Below are 17885 nucleotides of genomic sequence, written 5' to 3' on the forward strand. Positions count from 1 at the left end.
TCGATGAGGGAGGTGTTGATTACCTCGCTGTTGAAGCCGGGCAAGGATCCTGCTGACTGTGATGCATATAGGCCGCTCTCTTTAATTAATTGTGACGCTAAGATCTTGGCGAAAGTGCTAGCCAATAGGCTGTCGTTGTTAATGACTAAGATAGCCCTTCCGGACCAGTCCGGGTTTGTGCCTGGGAGATCCACTGCTAACAATCTACGTACCCTTTTCTCTCTGATGCATACCATAGCGTTGGAAAAGCCAGTGGCTGCTATATTTCTTGATGCCACTAAAGCATTCGACTCGGTTGAGTGGAACTATCTGTTTGCTATCTTGTATAGGATGGGGTTTCCCAAAATATTTGTTGCGTGGGTACGGTTGCTGTATACTGATCCGAAAGCGAGGGTCCTGATCAATGGTGAGATGTCGAGCCTGATTTCATTAACCAGAGGTACTAGACAGGGTTGCCCATTATCTCCATTGTTATTTGCTATCGCAATTGAGCCATTGGCATGTCGTATCCGGCAGTTACACAAGCGCAGCGCCTTTCAATGTGTGCAGCGTCAAATAGATGTGTCACTATATGCGGATGATTTGACGTTATACGTGGTGGATCCGCAGGCCAATCTTAATCCGTTGCTGAGGGAATTTTTGGTGTTTGGCCGGTTGTCTGGTATACAAATTAATTGGAAGAAGTTGCAGTTCTTCCCTCTGACTCCTGCGGTCACCCGGTTCGCATTGGACTATCCGATTGAATGGTGTGATTCGGACCTACGTTATTTAGGGATCCAGATATCAAAGCTTAAGGAGGAGACGGTTCGACTAAATTACGGAACTGCCATTACCAAATTAACTGCTGATGTGACAAGATGGATTTCTTTACCCTTTACTATGGCGGGAAGGGCCTCACTAATTAAAATGGTAGTGCTGCCCAGTTTTCTGTATCTGTTCCAAAATGTCCCGTACTATCCAGGTGCTTATTTTTCCCGGACGCTCCGCTCAGAGTTAATAAGATTGTTCTGGGCCGGGAGGCAGCCTAGACTGGCGTGGTCGATTATAACTCAGCCTTATGGTAGAGGTGGCTTTGATGTCCCCGATTTTTTAACCTATTACCCGAGTGCTCAAGCTCAGTTTGCATACCACTGGTTTGTGCCGACGCCATTCATGCCGCAGGTGGCTGTGGAGGACTGGATAGTTAGACCGCTGCCACTGCGCGGCATTATTCACGGACCGGTTAGTGCGATTGAGACGCCGGCTACTACAGTGACTTGCACGATAGATGCGTGGCAGCGGATTCTTCGTAAGGTGGCGCTTCAGTTCTTATATGTACCGACCTTGCCACTAGTTTACTACCCGGAGTTGTCATTATTGCAAGAAAGAGGGTTCCAGGGGATGTGCGCTAGGCGGCGGATCTGCAACTGGGGTGATTTATTCCTGAATGGGCGGTTCAAAACGAAAGAACAGTGGTTTCAGGGGGGTCAGCCTACTCCGCTGGAGGTCTTTTATTATCTTCGGTTGAGGCAGGGGCTCCGAGATATCTTACCACAGTTCCCAGAGGAACCTGGTGTAGTACAGCCTCTGCGAGTCTTACTTACGTCTGCGGACGGCAGGCACCTAGTATCGCACCTGTATCGTAGCATTAGAGAGCAAAGTGGGAGTGGAGCATGCAAAGCGCTTGGAAAGTGGAGTGAGGACCTGGGAAGAGACATAACTGAGGCGCAGTGGACGTATTGTTGTGATCAGACCTCGCAGATATCGGCCAGCTGCAGACTACGTATTATTCACTACAAGTTTTTGCAGCGTTTATACTGCACACCAGTGCGGAAGTTGCGATTTCGCCTGGCGGATAACGACAGGTGTGAACGGTGCCGCTCGGAAGGAGCTGGGTTTTTACACTTGGCATGGTTATGTCCGGTTGTGTCTGATTATTGGGCGCAGGTGCACACTGCGCTGGTGGCAATGCTGGGCGCCACGATAGACTGATCCACTAGTGATGCTCCTGGGGTACACTATGGGAATAGCCAAGGTACATGGGAAATTTGGGAATATTGCTCTTTTGATGGCGAAAAGGAGGGTGGCATGTAGGTGGGGGAGGGGCCGTGCGCCGAAATTTAATGAGTGGATAGCGGACTTATTATATTGTCAGGAACAGAATACAATATACGCAGACACACAACCATTGAGTAGTAGAGCCACGGATATATGGGACCCGTTTAGAGCATACTTGGCAGCGCAGGCAGTGACAGAGGGAGACGGAACTCTTGAGGCAAGTGGTGCTGGTTCCACAGCTGCACCGGGAAGTTCGGAACAGTAGGCTGGAGTTATGCTGTACTGATGTGTGGCTGGCTGATGCTAGAGGAAATGGTAAGAGTTGATGTAATCGCAAGAGGTGTTATAATCGTGAAAGAGCGAATCCCTGAGACGGTTTTTTTTTGTTGTTTTTTTTTTGCTGGTGTTAGAGGGTTGGGCACTCATTCCACAAGTTTGACTTTGTAGCAGTGGCACATTGTAGCAGCGTGGCAGAGACTACAGCATAGCTATAGGGACCTTAGACTGATAGGACATATGCATTGATGATATGTGAAATTGATTGCAATGCATCGCCTCCGGACCTCCGGGTTGTCGGACAAATGGCTGTGACTATACATAATGATAACGAGTAGATGTGGTAGATGATAGCCGGCCCGAGAGGTTGTAGGCGTGATTGTGTACACTTGTTTTGAGATGGTAATAAAGGTTTTTGAAACAAAAAAAAAAAAAAAACAACAGGGTACAAACAATAAATACAGTCCTTATGTTTGTCCTCCACATAAAGCCTCTTCTTTGAACAAGTAGCACAGGCTGTGAATAAAGCCTTTTTCTCCTTGTCAGACATCCTGAAGAACGCTGAAGAGAAAAACAGTTGAAAACCGAAGTTGAAGAGAAATCTGAGCAGAGCTCAGTGGAGACTCCCTTGCACAAGGTGCCGTAGAATATCTGAGGCTCTGAGGTTCTCTCAGGAGGGTTCTATGGGGTGAGGCTAATCTGATTAGTTGCTGTATTATTTTGGTCTCTTTTACAAAAAGGAGGTGGATACACTACAAAATGAGATGAGGCCTAAGCCTTTCTTTCTCTTTTGTACCTACTGCTATGGTATTTTTTATTTACCGAGGCCCCCCATTCCGATGACGGAGAATGATACAAGCTATGGGAATCTATGAAAGTTCCAATACTGGAGCAATACTATTTCTGACATTTTATATTTAACAAGTACAAAACAAACTGGATTTGTGTAACCTTTCCAAAGTTCTAGTCTATTTCTTATATGTTGGGTTTATATAACACAACTTCAAGCTTTGACTTGTGTACAGTGAGAGACTTCGCTCATACCTTTAGACTTCTTCGCAAGATTATCTTCACCACAACCCACTACACCCATCCCATGGAATAATCAATAGTACATTCAGTACCTCTGCAGAGAACACTTTGTGCACTATGCTAAACATCCCATGCATAAACTGTGGGGGGAGAACCAAGGACACAAGTAAACCAACCAACGTGGAGTACAAAAATGATAAGCCTTACCAGATTCCTGTGAATTTAAAACTTCTAAGGCATGCATCATGGCACTTGCGAAGACATTCGCATCCTCTTTGCTGCCAAAGTTGAGACCATACACTTGTCTGGCATCGCGCCACTGGTGAAAAGTCTGTGTAGCTTGATTATATTTGAGTCCCTTGGGAATAGCACAATTTATCACTACCTAAAAAGGATTTAACAGTAAAAAGAAAAAAAAACATTAGAGACTAGTTCCATAAATCCCTCAGCCTTTACATTTGAAATTTAAAACACTGCATCAGCTTAATTTGTTATAGTTAACATATGCCATATGTGCTGTTCAGAAAGCAAAATTCCATGAAAGACAGAACCCAGACATGAGCTGGAAATGATTGGCACAGAGGGCATAGGTAATCAAGATGGATCAACTGTCCACATCAGAACAATTCAGCAACTGTTTGTAGATGGCTTGTTTATTCAACTACAATAAATTCAGTAAATAACAATGCATTACCAGTCAATGAATTCATCAGCAAGCGAAACACAGGTGTATCTCAGATAACAAGCAATATCCAAAATGTAGCTCCAACAGGTAATGCCATTAGACAGCAAATAGCCTACTTTATAATAGATCAAAACTATTCGCATAATATAGATTCTGGTAGATAAGCTACAAAACCGCATTCATGATTGCGTGACGTCGAGCAAGTCTGTCATTCAACCTGACATTACCCTGAGATGGTCAGCGATTGTCATCTGTGTGCATCATATTGTGGTGGTGCAACATGCTCGATTTTTTACTGTGCATGTTAGCTTGGTCTTTTCCTTTAATGCGGCAGGTCTTTGGTCAAGGAGCAGTCTACTTGATCTGTATTACATGCTAGGTCAAAGAATGCTTTGTGGATGTTGGATTGAGTACTGTAATCACTGTGCAATGTGATATATATGTTATGCAAGTATGAATTATAGAGTGCTTGATGAAAGGTTTCTTGGAATGAAAATACACATAAGAGTGTGGAGGTTAGCGGAGTGTCGAGGAAAAAAAAACAGGTCTTAACAAGCCTTCTGAAAGATACACGACAGGTGATTTAAAGCAAATGAGGCTGGGGGAATTGCACAGTTTGACTGCACAGAAGGAAAAGCTGAGACCACAAGTGCTAGATTTGTGACTCATTGGGCAGATTAGGTAGTTAGCACTGGCAGACCTTGGAGACCTCAAAAGGATCCTACATCATTCGATTATTTTTTTATAACCTGAGGGAGCAATACAGTGTACACGTCTTATGGATGATATATAGCGTTTTAAACTGAATTCACTCTTCAATGGGATACCAGTAAAGTTGAGAAAATTGGAGATTGGTCTTACAGAATAGGGGAGCACTAGTGACCAGGCAAACCTCTGCATTCTGTATGATTTGTAGTCTGTGGAGAAGAGATGAGGGGAGAAGTAAATATAGAGAATTAGCATAGGCCAGGCAGACTAGGGTCCATACGACCTATCTTTACCATTTTCCATGAGAAATATCAATTTACTCAGAAGCTTAAGGTAAAAGATGCAAGTTGAGCTAAAGATGAAATTTGGTGTGTAATACTGAGAGGATAGTTAATTTTTTATACATAACGCACTAACCGGGATGGGGAGAGCACACACATCAATGTCAAAAATTAGTTGTTCATGGATGGTGCTTCTCACCCTCCAAAATCAGTTTCTACAGCATTCAGCTTTAGCCAACTGTTACCCATCCAGATCCAAATAGGTTTTATCAAAGTGAGGCTGGATGAGAACACCAACTTGTGGAACAATAGGTTGGCGTCATCAGCATACATATACATGTTCACAACAAAATCCAGAAGGTGTTGAATAAATGGGGCACAAAAACAGACTTGGGGCACATCGAAGTGAACAGCAAGTGGAGTAACATGAAAGAAAGACCACCATAAAGGCTCTAAATAGTGAAAGGACCAAAAAGAGGATTCATATCTCGCATTTTCAAGTTCAGAATGTGAGATGCTGATCAGAAATATTTGAATTGATTGAGGTATCACTACCACACACTCTACAACTGTATTCAGCTGGGAATAGCACCCCCAAATTCATTTGTTACTCAAGGTGTGAGTGAAACTTCAAAGGCAATATCGTCAACTTATTCTAGTAACGTCTGGCTTGCTGAAAAATACCTTCTAGAATGCCCCTTTCATTAAAACTGTCCTTTGCGGTTAAGGCAAGTGCACTAGAAATTTGTACACTCTCAGATCCCAGTTCACGTCGGCACAAGTCCACATCACGCCACGGAGTAGATTCTCTGCTAGAGTTCGCTACAGCGAGCGCCACTCACCATGTGCTCTAATCCAACTAAGGTGAAGCAAGGAATACCACATGAGAAAAGGACTACATTTGAAGTGAAATTTACCAGAGCTTGCCAGTGCTCATTTACCAGTTGTTTGTCTACAAAAATAAATTGAACGGGCAGGAACAAGTAATTGCACTGCTCCCAGAAATGTGTAGTCAATTAACGAATTCAATAATCAAGGCCTACCCTATTCTTAATTAAATGCTTTGAATGGTCCTCAGATAGATGAGGAATAAAGTTGTTCTAAAAATGCACCTACTTAGTAAAAACAAATCGAAATTCATTGTCCTCTGAGTGCAACGTGAAATTAGCGATAAAATAAGCAGGACACCTTTGCAAATACTGCATGAACACTGCCGATTTCACAAGCTGCAAAATACCTCTCCAGTATTCGTATTTGCAAGCATCTGGAGAAGAAAAAGAATCTTTTATATTTGGGAAAAAATCACTCAGAGGCCAGTACCCATTATCCCATAACCCCTTTAAAGCTTCCTAGTACCCTTCGAGTTTGGCTTGTAGTCTTAATTTGGCACTAAAACAGGAAACTACCTTAATAAAGGCCTGAGTCAAAATGTGGCGTGTGTAGATCACTCCCAAAACCACTACATAACTTTACCTAAATAGGTGACCATCTCCTTGTGTTGAAAGGGAACAATCGAAAGTCCAGTAGCCGAGGGTCTCTCTATCTGTGCTTCACACATTGCCACAGTAAAAAAAAAAAACAGACACAAACAGTTGAACTCCAGACACTATGGGGCTTACATCTGGGCTACAGTGTGTAGATCACATGGGCAGACAAAAAACAGATCCAACCGTAACAGCCAAACTTTGAACTATTGCATCTCCAGCGATCAAATTTGACAAAGCTATAGTAGTTTTATTCCAAGTTACCAAATTCCATCCAAAACGTTAGCCCAACATCAAAGCTGCAATCGATCCTGCGAGACACCCCACAAGCAAGCAATTTTCGAGTCAGACAATGAATTGTTCCAATAAACGTTCCTCCCATTATTTTACTGAATTGTATAAAACTTTCCTCCCACTTTCAAGACAAACGGGAAAATTAGATCCTTTTAGATCACAAATACCACAGAAGCCCATTCAAGCTATTAAAATGGAAGATCGACACTTTGTACCTCTTTCAAGCATGATAACTTCTAATCTTTACTTTTTATTTCATCTCGTCCGGCTAATCCACTGGGGTGGCTTCCAATTTCTACCACATTTCTTCCAGGTCTCCTAAGGAGTGCCACAGAATTAACACCAGAGAGCAAAACTGCTGACAATGTGCATTGCCGATGGTAACGAAGAGATTAAGTCAGGCACCCCCTCCCCCACCAGTGCTCAAAGATGCTCTGTACCACCTTGGGATAGAGACGCCACTTATGATCTGCTAGCCAATGCCTGCTCAATGTGTTCACTGTGGAACTTATGGACCCTGCCAGGTTGTTGGAACCGAAGATGATATTCTGCTCCAGTGACCTCGAAAGGGCATAGAGCATCTTGGCACAAAGTCCAGGACCCTACTCGACCGTGCTAGTTGCAGTACCACATGGAAGTAGTGTTGTTGTTGAGAACCTGCAACAGCCTGACAGAAGGCTATGAGGGAAAGCGTATCACCCAAAGCTCCAGCAGGCTGATGTGGTGCAGGCTGTTTACCTGAGACCTCTAAACTCCAATATCTTACCTAGGTGACCTCCTTCCCCAAACCCAGCAGCATCACGGTCTCTCACAAGTGTGAGCTCTAGGAAGGCAGGGAGAATGGCCTGCTGTGAGTCAGATCGGCAACTGACAGCCACCACTGCAGAACTTGAGTCATCTCCCTGAAGACCTGGATGGAGTCGGAGTCAGCCCTGATGCAGAGACTACAAGGACTTGAGGTTCCATTGCAGGGTTTGCATGTGCCACCTAACAATATGGATGAGGAGGAATGTACAAGGCCAAGAAACCTCAGCCATCCTCACAGAGTTGAGACCGATACTGAAACCGATCCAAGACACTCCTGAGGAGGAAAGGCCTTCAATTCAACAGTGTCCAAAATTACTTGAAGAAACAGAAGCCTGGGTGTAGGGCTTAGGTGGGACTTGGGTATGTTGGTGGATTCAGAAGGTTTTCATACCTCTCACACGCCAGTAGGGGCCCCTGCACCACGAAGACATGGGAAGAGATGTCAGTGGTGTCAGTGGAGCCATAGAACGCCCCACCGGTCTTGCAACATCCATTTCCCATCCATTTTTTCCACACCATCCAGGCAGTTGGATAAAAATGGAAACCTTAAAGGTGTGGTGCTTTAAAAACTTGGAACCATATTTTGGCAACTGTAGGAACAGTATTGAGGCTTCACAAAATGGCTTAAGCCCATACCTCAAGACAGTAAGAAGGATGGGATAGGGGAGGAACCTAAATGTACATAGAGTATCCACCAAAAGGAATATGCTACTTACCAGTATGCCTCTGTTCTTGGCATGTAGAGCTGCAGAGCCACACACTTAGGATAGTAGATCGCCATCTGGTGTTGGGCTCGGATGCTTGCAGGTTGTAGTCGTCTTCGGAAGAAGTCTTTGGTCACGAGATAGGAGACTCCTCCCTTGGACTACAGTGCACATGGGCATCCACTCCATCCTCAGATTGTTTTTCGCCATGATGGGAAATTATGGAGTTTGTAAAAATAAAGAAAGGATGTCCATGTGTAATGTCTAAGACGATGCTGGAACAGATACAGGTCCTGGGGAGGTGGGTGGGCGTGTGTGGCTCTGCAGCTCTACATGCCAAGAACAGATGCATACTGGTAAGTAGCATATTCCGTTCGAGGCATATGAGCTGCAGATCACACACTTAGGATAGACTATATAGCAGTGTCTCCCCTAGCGGTGGTCACCTGTATCAGTTGCAGCAGTTTGGAATAAAGTTTTAAGGACAGCCTGACCCACAGAAGCTTGTTTGGCTTGCACGTCAACACAGTAGCGTTTAGTGAAGGTGTGTGTTGTAGACCATGTGGCTGCCTTACAAATATCTTCTAAGTGAATGTTTCCTAGGAATGCCATGGAAGCCCCTATTTTGCGTGTGGAATGCGCTCTAGGGGGAACTGTTAAGAGTGCGTTTAGCCTTGTGGTAGCATATTTGGATACATTTAACGATCCACCTGGCTATTCCGGATTTGGAAATGGGGTTGCCTTTATGTGGTGGAGAGAAAGCAACAAACAATTGTTTGGTTTTGCGGAATGATTTGGTTCTGTCAATGTAGTAAAATAGGGCTCTTTTAACGTCTAAGGTATGAAGAGCTCTTTCAGCTACAGAGTCTGGATTTGGGAAGAACACTGCCAGCTCGACTGATTGGTTAAGATGGAACGGAGAAATGACTTTGGGTAGGAATTTAGGATTTGTTCTAAGAACCACTTTGTTACGGTGTAGCTGTAGGAATGGTTCTTGTATGGTTAAAGCCTGGATCTCACTTACCCTTCTAAGGGATGTGATAGCAATAAGGAACGCTACTTTCCATGTAGGGAACTGTAGTTCGCGTTTATGCAGAGGTTCAAATGGGGGACCCATGAGCCTTGTGAGAATAATATTTAGGTACCACACAGGAGAGGGTGGTAATCTGGGAGGAATAATCCTTTTAAGACCTTCCATGAAGGCTTTGATCGCTGGTACTTTAAATACTGACAAGTGTTGTTGATTTTGTAAGTAGGCTGCTAATGCTGCTAGGTGAAGACGTATGGATGAGTAGGCTAAATTACATCTTTGCAAGTGTAGTAAGTAGCAAATGATGTTCTGGATGGATGCATCCAGTGGACGTATATCATTGTTAGTGCAGTAAATGGCAAATCTTTTCCATTTTGCAGCATAGCAGGCTCTAGTAGTAGGTCGTCTGGCCTCTTTTATAATATTCATGCAGTCTGGTGGTAGGTTGAGGAAACCTAACTTTAGGACTTCAGGATGCAGATCGCTAGGTTCAGTTGATATGGATCTGGGCGCCTGATTTCTCCATGGTTCTGGGTTAATAAGGACGGGGAGAGGCGCAGTTTTTGGTGTGGAACGAGAGTTCCAGCAGTGTTGTGAACCAGGGTCAACGCGCCCATGTGGGAGCTATTAGTATCAGCTTGAGACTGTTGCCTGAGTTTGCGTACCATGAATAGAATGAGTGGGAGAGGCGGAAAAGCGTACGCAAATCTGCCTGACCAGTTCATCCATATTGCATTTCCCTTCGACTGTGGGTGGGGAAACATGGCGGCGAAGGTTGGGCATTTTGCGTTTGTGTGTGGCGAACAGGTCTAGGTCTGGTTGGCCCCATTTTTGGAAGAATGGGAGTAGGACTTGTGGGTGTAGTTCCCATTCGTGGATCTGTTGAGTTTGTCGACTCAACAGGTCGGCAATCTGATTGTGAACTCCTGGAAGGTGTTCTGCTAGCAGGTATATGTTCTGGGGAATGGCCCATCTCCAAATGTTCTGTGCGAGCTGGGACAGCTGGAGAGAATGTGTGCCTCCTTGTTTTTGTATGTAATACACGGCTGTCATGTTGTCCGTCCGGACGAGGACAGTTTTGTTCTGGAGATGTAATTGGAATGATTTCAGTGCTAGGAATACTGCCAGTAGCTCCAGGTGATTGATATGGAGCCCTTTCTGTTGAGTGGTCCATGTGCCCTGAGTGGTGTGTGTTAGGAGATGGGCTCCCCATCCTGTGAGAGATGCGTCGGTTGTCAGCACTATTTGTGGAAGAGGCTCCAAGAATGGCCAGCCTTTGGACAGGTTTATGGTGTTCCACCATTTGAGAGAGCGATGTGAGCGGCTGTCCACCAACACCAGATCTGCCAGTTGTCCATGAGCCTGATTCCACTGACGTGCTAAACATTCTTGCAAGGGACGCATTTGAAGTCTTGCATAAGACACAATGAAGATGCATGACGCCATCATGCCTATGAGTTGCATAAACACTCTTGCTGGAAGAGAGTGTTGGGTTTGAAATTTTGCGATCAGAGCTTGTATTTTGGCTATCCTGGCTGGGCTGGGATATGCTAGTGCTTTGGAGGTATTTATGGTGGCTCCCAGATATTGATGGATGTGGGAGGGTTGGAGATTAGATTTTGGATAGTTTATTGTGAATCCCAAGTTGTGTAAGATTTGAATAGTTTGGTGAGTGTGTAGGATGAACTTGTTGAATGAATTGGCTTTTATGAGCCAATCGTCTAGATATGGGAAGACATGAATTTGTCGTCTCCTGAGATGCGCTGCTACTACTGCTAGGCATTTGGTGAATACTCTGGGCACAGTTACCCTGAATGGAAGGACTGTAAACTGATAGTGTTGTCCGTCCACCACAAATCTTAGATACTTCCTGTGAGCAGGATGCATGGGGATGTGAAAATAGACGTCCTTGAGGTCTAATGTGGCAAGGAAATCGCCTTGTTGTAGTAGTGGGAGTACTTGTTGAAGAGTGATCATATGGAAATGATCTGAGTTTATGTACTGATTTAGGAGTCTGAGGTCCAGTATTGGTCTGAGCGTCTCGTCCTTTTTGGGGATTAGGAAGTACACTCCTGTGAACTGGTTCTATTGTGTGTTTTTGCAGCAATAAAAGCACCTCTTGTTTGAGGAGCGTAAGATGGTCTGGTGACATATAGCGTTGCGTGGGTAGAATGTCTGGGGGGGGTGGGGGGGTAGTGGTAAGTTCCAGGCAGTAACCATATTGGATAATTTGTCTTACCCATCTGTCTGTTGTGATGGAGTTCCAGACTGGAAGGGAACTGTGAGTCTTCCCCCGACTGGAGTGGAATGGTCTGGGGGGAGTGGAGGTGAGTCACTGTTATATGGCGGGAGAGGTACGAGTGTTGGTACTGCCTCGACCTCGTCCCTTGGTGTTGTTTCCTCTATATCCTCTAAAATATCCTCTACTGGGGGATGTTTGTGTAGAGGGTTTGAATGTGGAGGAGGTGTCTGCTCCTATGTTTTTGGAGGCTCCCCTGTAGAAGGAGCGTCGAAAGGAGCCACGTGGTTGTGGAGACTGCAATGCTCCCATGGATTTAGCAGTCTTGGTGTTTTTTTCATTTTCTCAAGTGCAGTGTCTACTGCTGGTCCAAACAGTTGTTTTTGATTAAATGGTTGGCTAAGTATGGTAGTTTGTACCTCTGGCTTGAAGCCTGAAATGCGTAGCCATGCATGGTGTCTAAGGAGTACACTTGTGTTTATTGCCCTAGAGGCAGTGTCTGCGTCGACAAGTGCACATTTAATTGAGGCATTTGAGATAAGTTTTCCCTCTTGTATAAGGTCATTTGCCTGGGCCTTGTATTGGTCTGGTAGGTGTTGTATCAGGTCTTCTAACTGATCATAGTGAGCCCTATCGTAGCGTGCTAATAGGGCTTGAGTGTTGGCAATACGGCAATAATTAGCGGCTTGTGCTGCTACTCTTTTGCCGGATGCCTCTAATCGTTTGGTTTGCTTGTCAGGGGCGGTGTATCTCCTGTAGTTTGGGAGTTGGCACGTTTCCTTGCGTTGGAAACGACCAGGGAATCCAGAGGGAGCTGCCCTTTGATGTAACAAGGATCTTCTGGGGCAGGTCTATATTTTTTCTCAATTCTTGGGTTGAGTACCCTGGCCCGTACGGGGTCTTTAAATACCTCTGTGGCGTGTTTTATGACCCCTTTAATCATGGGTAAAATTTGAACTGACTTTTGAGACTGTTCAAAGGTGTCTAAGAGGAAGTCTTCCTCTGGTGCATCGGAGTGCATGGTGACGTCATGATAAAGTGCTGCTCTGTGCACTAGTTGTCCAAACCCGAGGTGGTCATCTGGAGGTGATGGTTTGGAGGGATATGGTGTAGGGTCAGGCATATCTGGTAGAGGGTATGCCCAGTCGTCCAATGGTACAGTATCTGGGTTTGTGAATGGATTATTAAGATCATCCGGATCACCTGGATCACCCCCTCCCCCTAGGTAGTCATCATCCTGTGGGGGTGGTGTATGTGATTGAGATGGTAGAGGTAGTGATGGTGTAGGCAGAAGGGGTGGGATAGGAGGTGGAGCAGGAGAGGAATGGGGGATGTTGCAGAGTCCTTCTTTATAGGAACTGGGGCAGGTGTTGTATCCGGTTTCCGTTTCCTACAAGGTACAGCAGTGACATGTCTAGTTTTTGGATTACTATAGATCCTTTTTTGTGTTGGATCTGGGTGGAAAAGTTCTTGGTCTTGAGGAACATACTTTGGCGCAGATTTTTTTGGTTCCGATCGAGGTTTTGGGTGATCGGTAGAGTCTTTGGTTTTAGGAGGTGTATTATAGTCCTTAGCCGGTGGTTTCGGTGCCGATGAAGATTTCGGCGCAGATGAAGGTTTCGGTGCCGAAGTTGAGTCTTTAGGCTTGGGAGCTTTCGGTGCCGGCTTGTCTATGGGCCTCGGTGTTTTTGGTGCCGAAGGTGCTGGAGCCGGTTTCAGTGCCGAGAGGTCTTGTGTCTTCAGTGCCGAAGGTGCTGATGGCACAATGATATGTGGTTTGCTCGGGCTCGACCCAGTGGAAGGCTTGTGTTTCTTCGGAGCCGAGCCTGAAGGCGGGGCTTCTGAAGGGTGTTTTCAGTCTAGACTGGGGCCGGCTGGCGAAGTCTTGACCAATGCCTTTGGTTTTGGAGGGGTTGGGGTAGGGGCAGTATTACTCACGCGTTGCCCCGGAGTAATGGGGTCGTCTGAGTCGTCAGCTTCTGAGATAATTTGAAGTGCCTCAGAATCTTCTTCCGGGACATCGGGACCCTCATCGAAGATTTTCTCTGGTTCCGGGTCTGGTCTGTGCGCCATGATATGGCGTCGAGCTCTTCGATACCGAATGGTCTTTTTGGATCGAAATGCGGTGCAGGCTTGACAGCTGGACTCGTGATCCGGCGAGAGGCACAGGTTGCAGACCTTATGATGGTCACTGTGTGGGAATTTTGCTCCACACTGGGGGCATTTTTTAAACTGCGTCCTTTCCATGAGCCGTAGGCCTTACGGCGCGGATAGGTCCAATCGCCCGCGTGGACGTCCAGAACGGGTCCGATGAATTCGATGTCGAGTGAAGGTGCCTCGATGTAGTTTTGTAAAAGTTTTTCGCTTCGAAAGCTTGTTTTTGAAGTTTTCTACCCGAGTGGAAAAGTTACATCAGAACCCAATGGTGGCAAAAAACAATCTGAGGATGGAGTGGATGCCCATGCGCACTGTAGTCCAAGGGAGGAGTCACCTATCTCGTGACCAAAGACTTCTTCCGAAGACAACAACAACAACAACCTGCAAGCATCCGAGCCCAACACCAGATGGCGATCTACTATCCTAAGTGTGTGATCTGCAGCTCATATGCCTCGAACACATTGTTACCAAAGTAACGAAATGATTTCTTACCTTTAGGAGTATGTTTTGCAGCTTACATTTTCCTACAAGTGAGAAACTATACCGTTTTGCAGCATTAGTCTTTTCTGGATTCACATGCTGTACATTGATTTTGTAGCAGTTGCTTAATATTGTGGTGGTTGGGATGAAGATGAGCTTAATTTGTGAATAAATGCTTTAATACTCTTTGCGTGACTTGAGCCTCCTTCGTTTGAATATCTATGCATTAATGTTTCATAAATGTGTGGACTGATGACCAAATAGCTGCCATGCAAATGTCCTGTAAAGGTAAATTTGCTAGAAAAGCAATGGCTGCTTCTTTTTTCTGTGTTAAGTGCGCTTTTAGTTTAGAATACAATTGTGTTCCTGTACTTGATTTACAGACTTGAATAGTTTGTGAGAGCCACTTAGCATTGTACCCTTGGTCACTGATTTACAAAAAGACACAAATAATGGCTGTTTTCCTACTTGTCTTTGTTCTTTACAACTAGTACAGGATCGTTGTTCTTGTGTCTAGCATGTGTGATGCTCTTTCTACTGGACTCTTTAGTTCTTTGAAAAAAAGTGGAATTTGAATTGATGTGGAAGTGGGAAACTTCCTTGGGTAAAAATGGGAGAATCTACCCTTATGACTATTCTAACCATGTGGACTTATAGGTATGTCTCTTGAATTGCAAGTGCCTGCAGTTCACTCACCCTGCCGAGTGATGCCATTGTCACCAGAAAAGGGGTTTTCAGCATGAGCAGTTTTAATGAGGCCTTGTGTTAAGGCTCAAAAGGTTTCCTCATTAGTTGTGTTGGTGCTAGATTTATGTGCTGGCAACCATCCGAGTGGCGCTATCCTTTTTGCCCCCTCTAGGAATAGCTTTATTACTGGTGTTCTGAAGAAACCTTTTCCTATACGACCTCTTGTGTAGGCCAAAATCGCTGCTAGATGTACCTTTAATTGTGCATGAATTCGTTTGCAGTCTAGTAGGAGAGTACAATATTTAAGGACTAATGTGTCCTTAGTATTTCCCCGTAATAGGCCCATCCTTTGGCACCACATGGAGTATCTTTCCCATTTGGCCATATAACATTCTTGTTGTTGGCCTTCTTGCATGTCTGAGAATGGCCAGTGTTTTTACCAGTAAGCCTAGATGTCTAAATTCAAAATCTTCAGGAGCCATGCTGCCAAACAAACTCTGGGGCTGGGTGGAAACCTAACCCCCATGGCGCCTCCTATTGACAGTAGGCCTTGTTAATTTCTTAATGTTGCCCGAAACTATTAGTTTTGAGAACCACTTTTGATTCGTACACTGAGGGACAATAAGTATTAGCATCATCTTGGCCTGTTTGCATTTGTGGATTACTCTGTGTAATAGTGGTACTGATACCAGGAAAAAAGTGTAAGCAAATATACCTGACCAGTTTATAAACCGCCATTCCCCAGGGATTGGTGGTGTGGCAGTCTGCATGCACAATATTGGTATTTTGCATTTTTTGCTATTGTGAACAGATACATTTCTGGTGTTCCCCCATCTTTTGAATATCTGAGCACTATTTGATTGAGTTCCCATTCGTTGGAGCTTGATGTTTACCTGCTTAATTTGTCCACTTCGACATTGTCCTTCCCTGGAAAAGGAATTGCTGTTAGGTCTATTTGTCTCTGAATTGCCCACTTTCAGATTTCCTGAACTAGTCTTGATAGAACAAAGGATTGTGTTACACCTTATTTGTTTAAATAAAACTATGTTGTAGTATTGTCCGATTGAATTAATATCGATTTTCATTCCCAGCCCTTTCTGAAAGGCTTAAGGCTAGGAACACTGTCTAGGTTCCAGGACATTGATATGCTGGATCGCTTTTTGTTCTTTCCATACACCTGACTGAGAGCTCAAATGAGCTCCCCACCCAAATGTGAGACATCTGTAGTAATGGTTATTGTTGGGAGTAGAATAAATGTGATCTGTTCCACCATGCCATTTTCTCCTGTATTTTCTGTGTGACAACCACTAGATCTTACCAACTCCCCATAGCTTATGACCATTAGTTTTGTAACCATTCTGAATTGATCTCATAAGTAGCCTTGCATATGGAACAAAAGGGATGCAGGAGTCCATCTTACCCAAACATTTTCCCATAGTCCTCGCTGTCCGAATATCCTCTCTGGTGAAGGAGAGTTTCTTGAAGTAGTGACACTAACCTCTTCTGACAGAGATACACCTTTGCCTCTAATGAACTGATTCATGATCCCAGATTTTTATTTTCTTGCACTGTTTTTGGCGATATTTCTATATTTCTTGAGAATCCCAGTCTGAAAAGTTACGTCTGCTTTGCATTTCCTTAGCGAGTTTGAACTTACTAGCCAGTCATCTAGGTAAGGATAAACATGTATCCCCTGCTTTCTCCAACGTGCTGCCACTGCTGCTAGGCACTTTGTAAACCCTTTTGGTACAGATTTTAACCCGAAGGCCAGCACTTTGAATTGATAAGAGTCCTGTCCACCAAAAATCACAAGAATTTTTTGTGCTTGGGATTTATTGGGTTGTGCAAGTAAGCGTGTCTTAGGTCTATAGTTCAGGCCTGGGCGTAGTTCGCTGAGTTTTTCTACGCGGAACTCCGAAGTTACAAAAAAACTCCACGGAGTTCCGCAAGTGGCGGAGTGCAGTGCAGACTGCTGTTCGCGCTGGTCTTCCTGCCACTCAGGTAGAAATTCTACCCGAGCAGGAAAAAACTCCACTACGTGGAGATTTCTGCACTGCGCGGAGTGCAAAAAACTCCGCAAATGGAGCGGAGGTCATTGCCCAGGTCTACTATAGTTGCCATGCAATCCCAGTTTAGTAAGTGTGGTAAGAGTTATTGCAGTGTTGTCATTTTGACTTTTTGCATCGTTATAAACCAGAGGTCTAGTATAGGATGCAGAGTTCAGTCTGGTTTTGGGCTTAAGAAATAGGTTGAGTAATTTCCTCGCTTAATCTTTCCTGGGCACCCTTTCTATTGCCCGTTTTCCCAGCAACTCCTCTACATCCTTGGGTAGACAGGATGCTTCCCCTTTTGAGTGAACCTTTATCCTTGGTTTGATTGCTGGCAGTGACTTGTTCTATGTAAAATCCAAATCTTATAATGTTTAATATCCATTTGTCCAACACCACTTTCCTCCACTCTTGAAGGAAGTCTTTAATTCTGCCTCCCACTGGTGTCGTGTGCAAGAGGTTTTGGTGGGTTGATAAGTCACTTGTTGGTGGGGGCTGCACCTTCCCTGTGGGGCTGAGCTCTTCCTCGTGCACATCCCTAAATGGGTTGGCATCCGTGCACCAGGTACCACCCTTGTGGGGGTGCATGTGATTGACTTGTACCTGAAACCCTTGATGTGTTACTAGGGAAACTACCTCTTCCAGATGGTAGTGTTGCTGGTGCTGTTCCAGTCCATAAGTTCTCTGCATTACAGCACTCCTATTGATTTGGCAGTCTAATTATCCTTCTTGAGCTGCTGCAGGGTTTTGTCCACCATGCCACCAAAAGGTTTCCATTAAATCGTGCATTTGTGTTTGCTTGTACTTCTGGTTTGAAAAAAGATAGTCTTAACCATCATCTTTTGGCGACCTGCAGTTTCTGCTGCCTCTAAAGCAGACTTGAGACATGTATTGCCGCTGTTCTTGCCTTCTTCTGCCATGTTTGCCACTCTTTGT

The 17885-nt window shown here is 44.8% G+C and overlaps 1 protein-coding gene across 4 annotated transcripts in view; it reads right to left on the bottom strand.

The window, feature by feature from the left end:
• ENAH (ENAH actin regulator) overlaps nucleotides 1-17885 on the bottom strand; it is a 668777-nt gene that overhangs the window by 370598 nt on the left and 280294 nt on the right. For all 4 annotated transcript variants that reach the window (XM_085610395.1, XM_085610392.1, XM_085610391.1 and 1 more), the window contains exon 3: nucleotides 3553-3730. In XM_085610395.1, the coding sequence (XP_085466521.1) occupies nucleotides 3553-3730 (178 nt within the window). The remainder of the gene's footprint in view (nucleotides 1-3552; nucleotides 3731-17885) is intronic.

Source organism: Triturus cristatus, chromosome 6 (genome assembly GCF_964204655.1).
Source record: "Triturus cristatus chromosome 6, aTriCri1.1, whole genome shotgun sequence".
Classification (NCBI taxonomy): domain Eukaryota; kingdom Metazoa; phylum Chordata; class Amphibia; order Caudata; family Salamandridae; genus Triturus; species Triturus cristatus.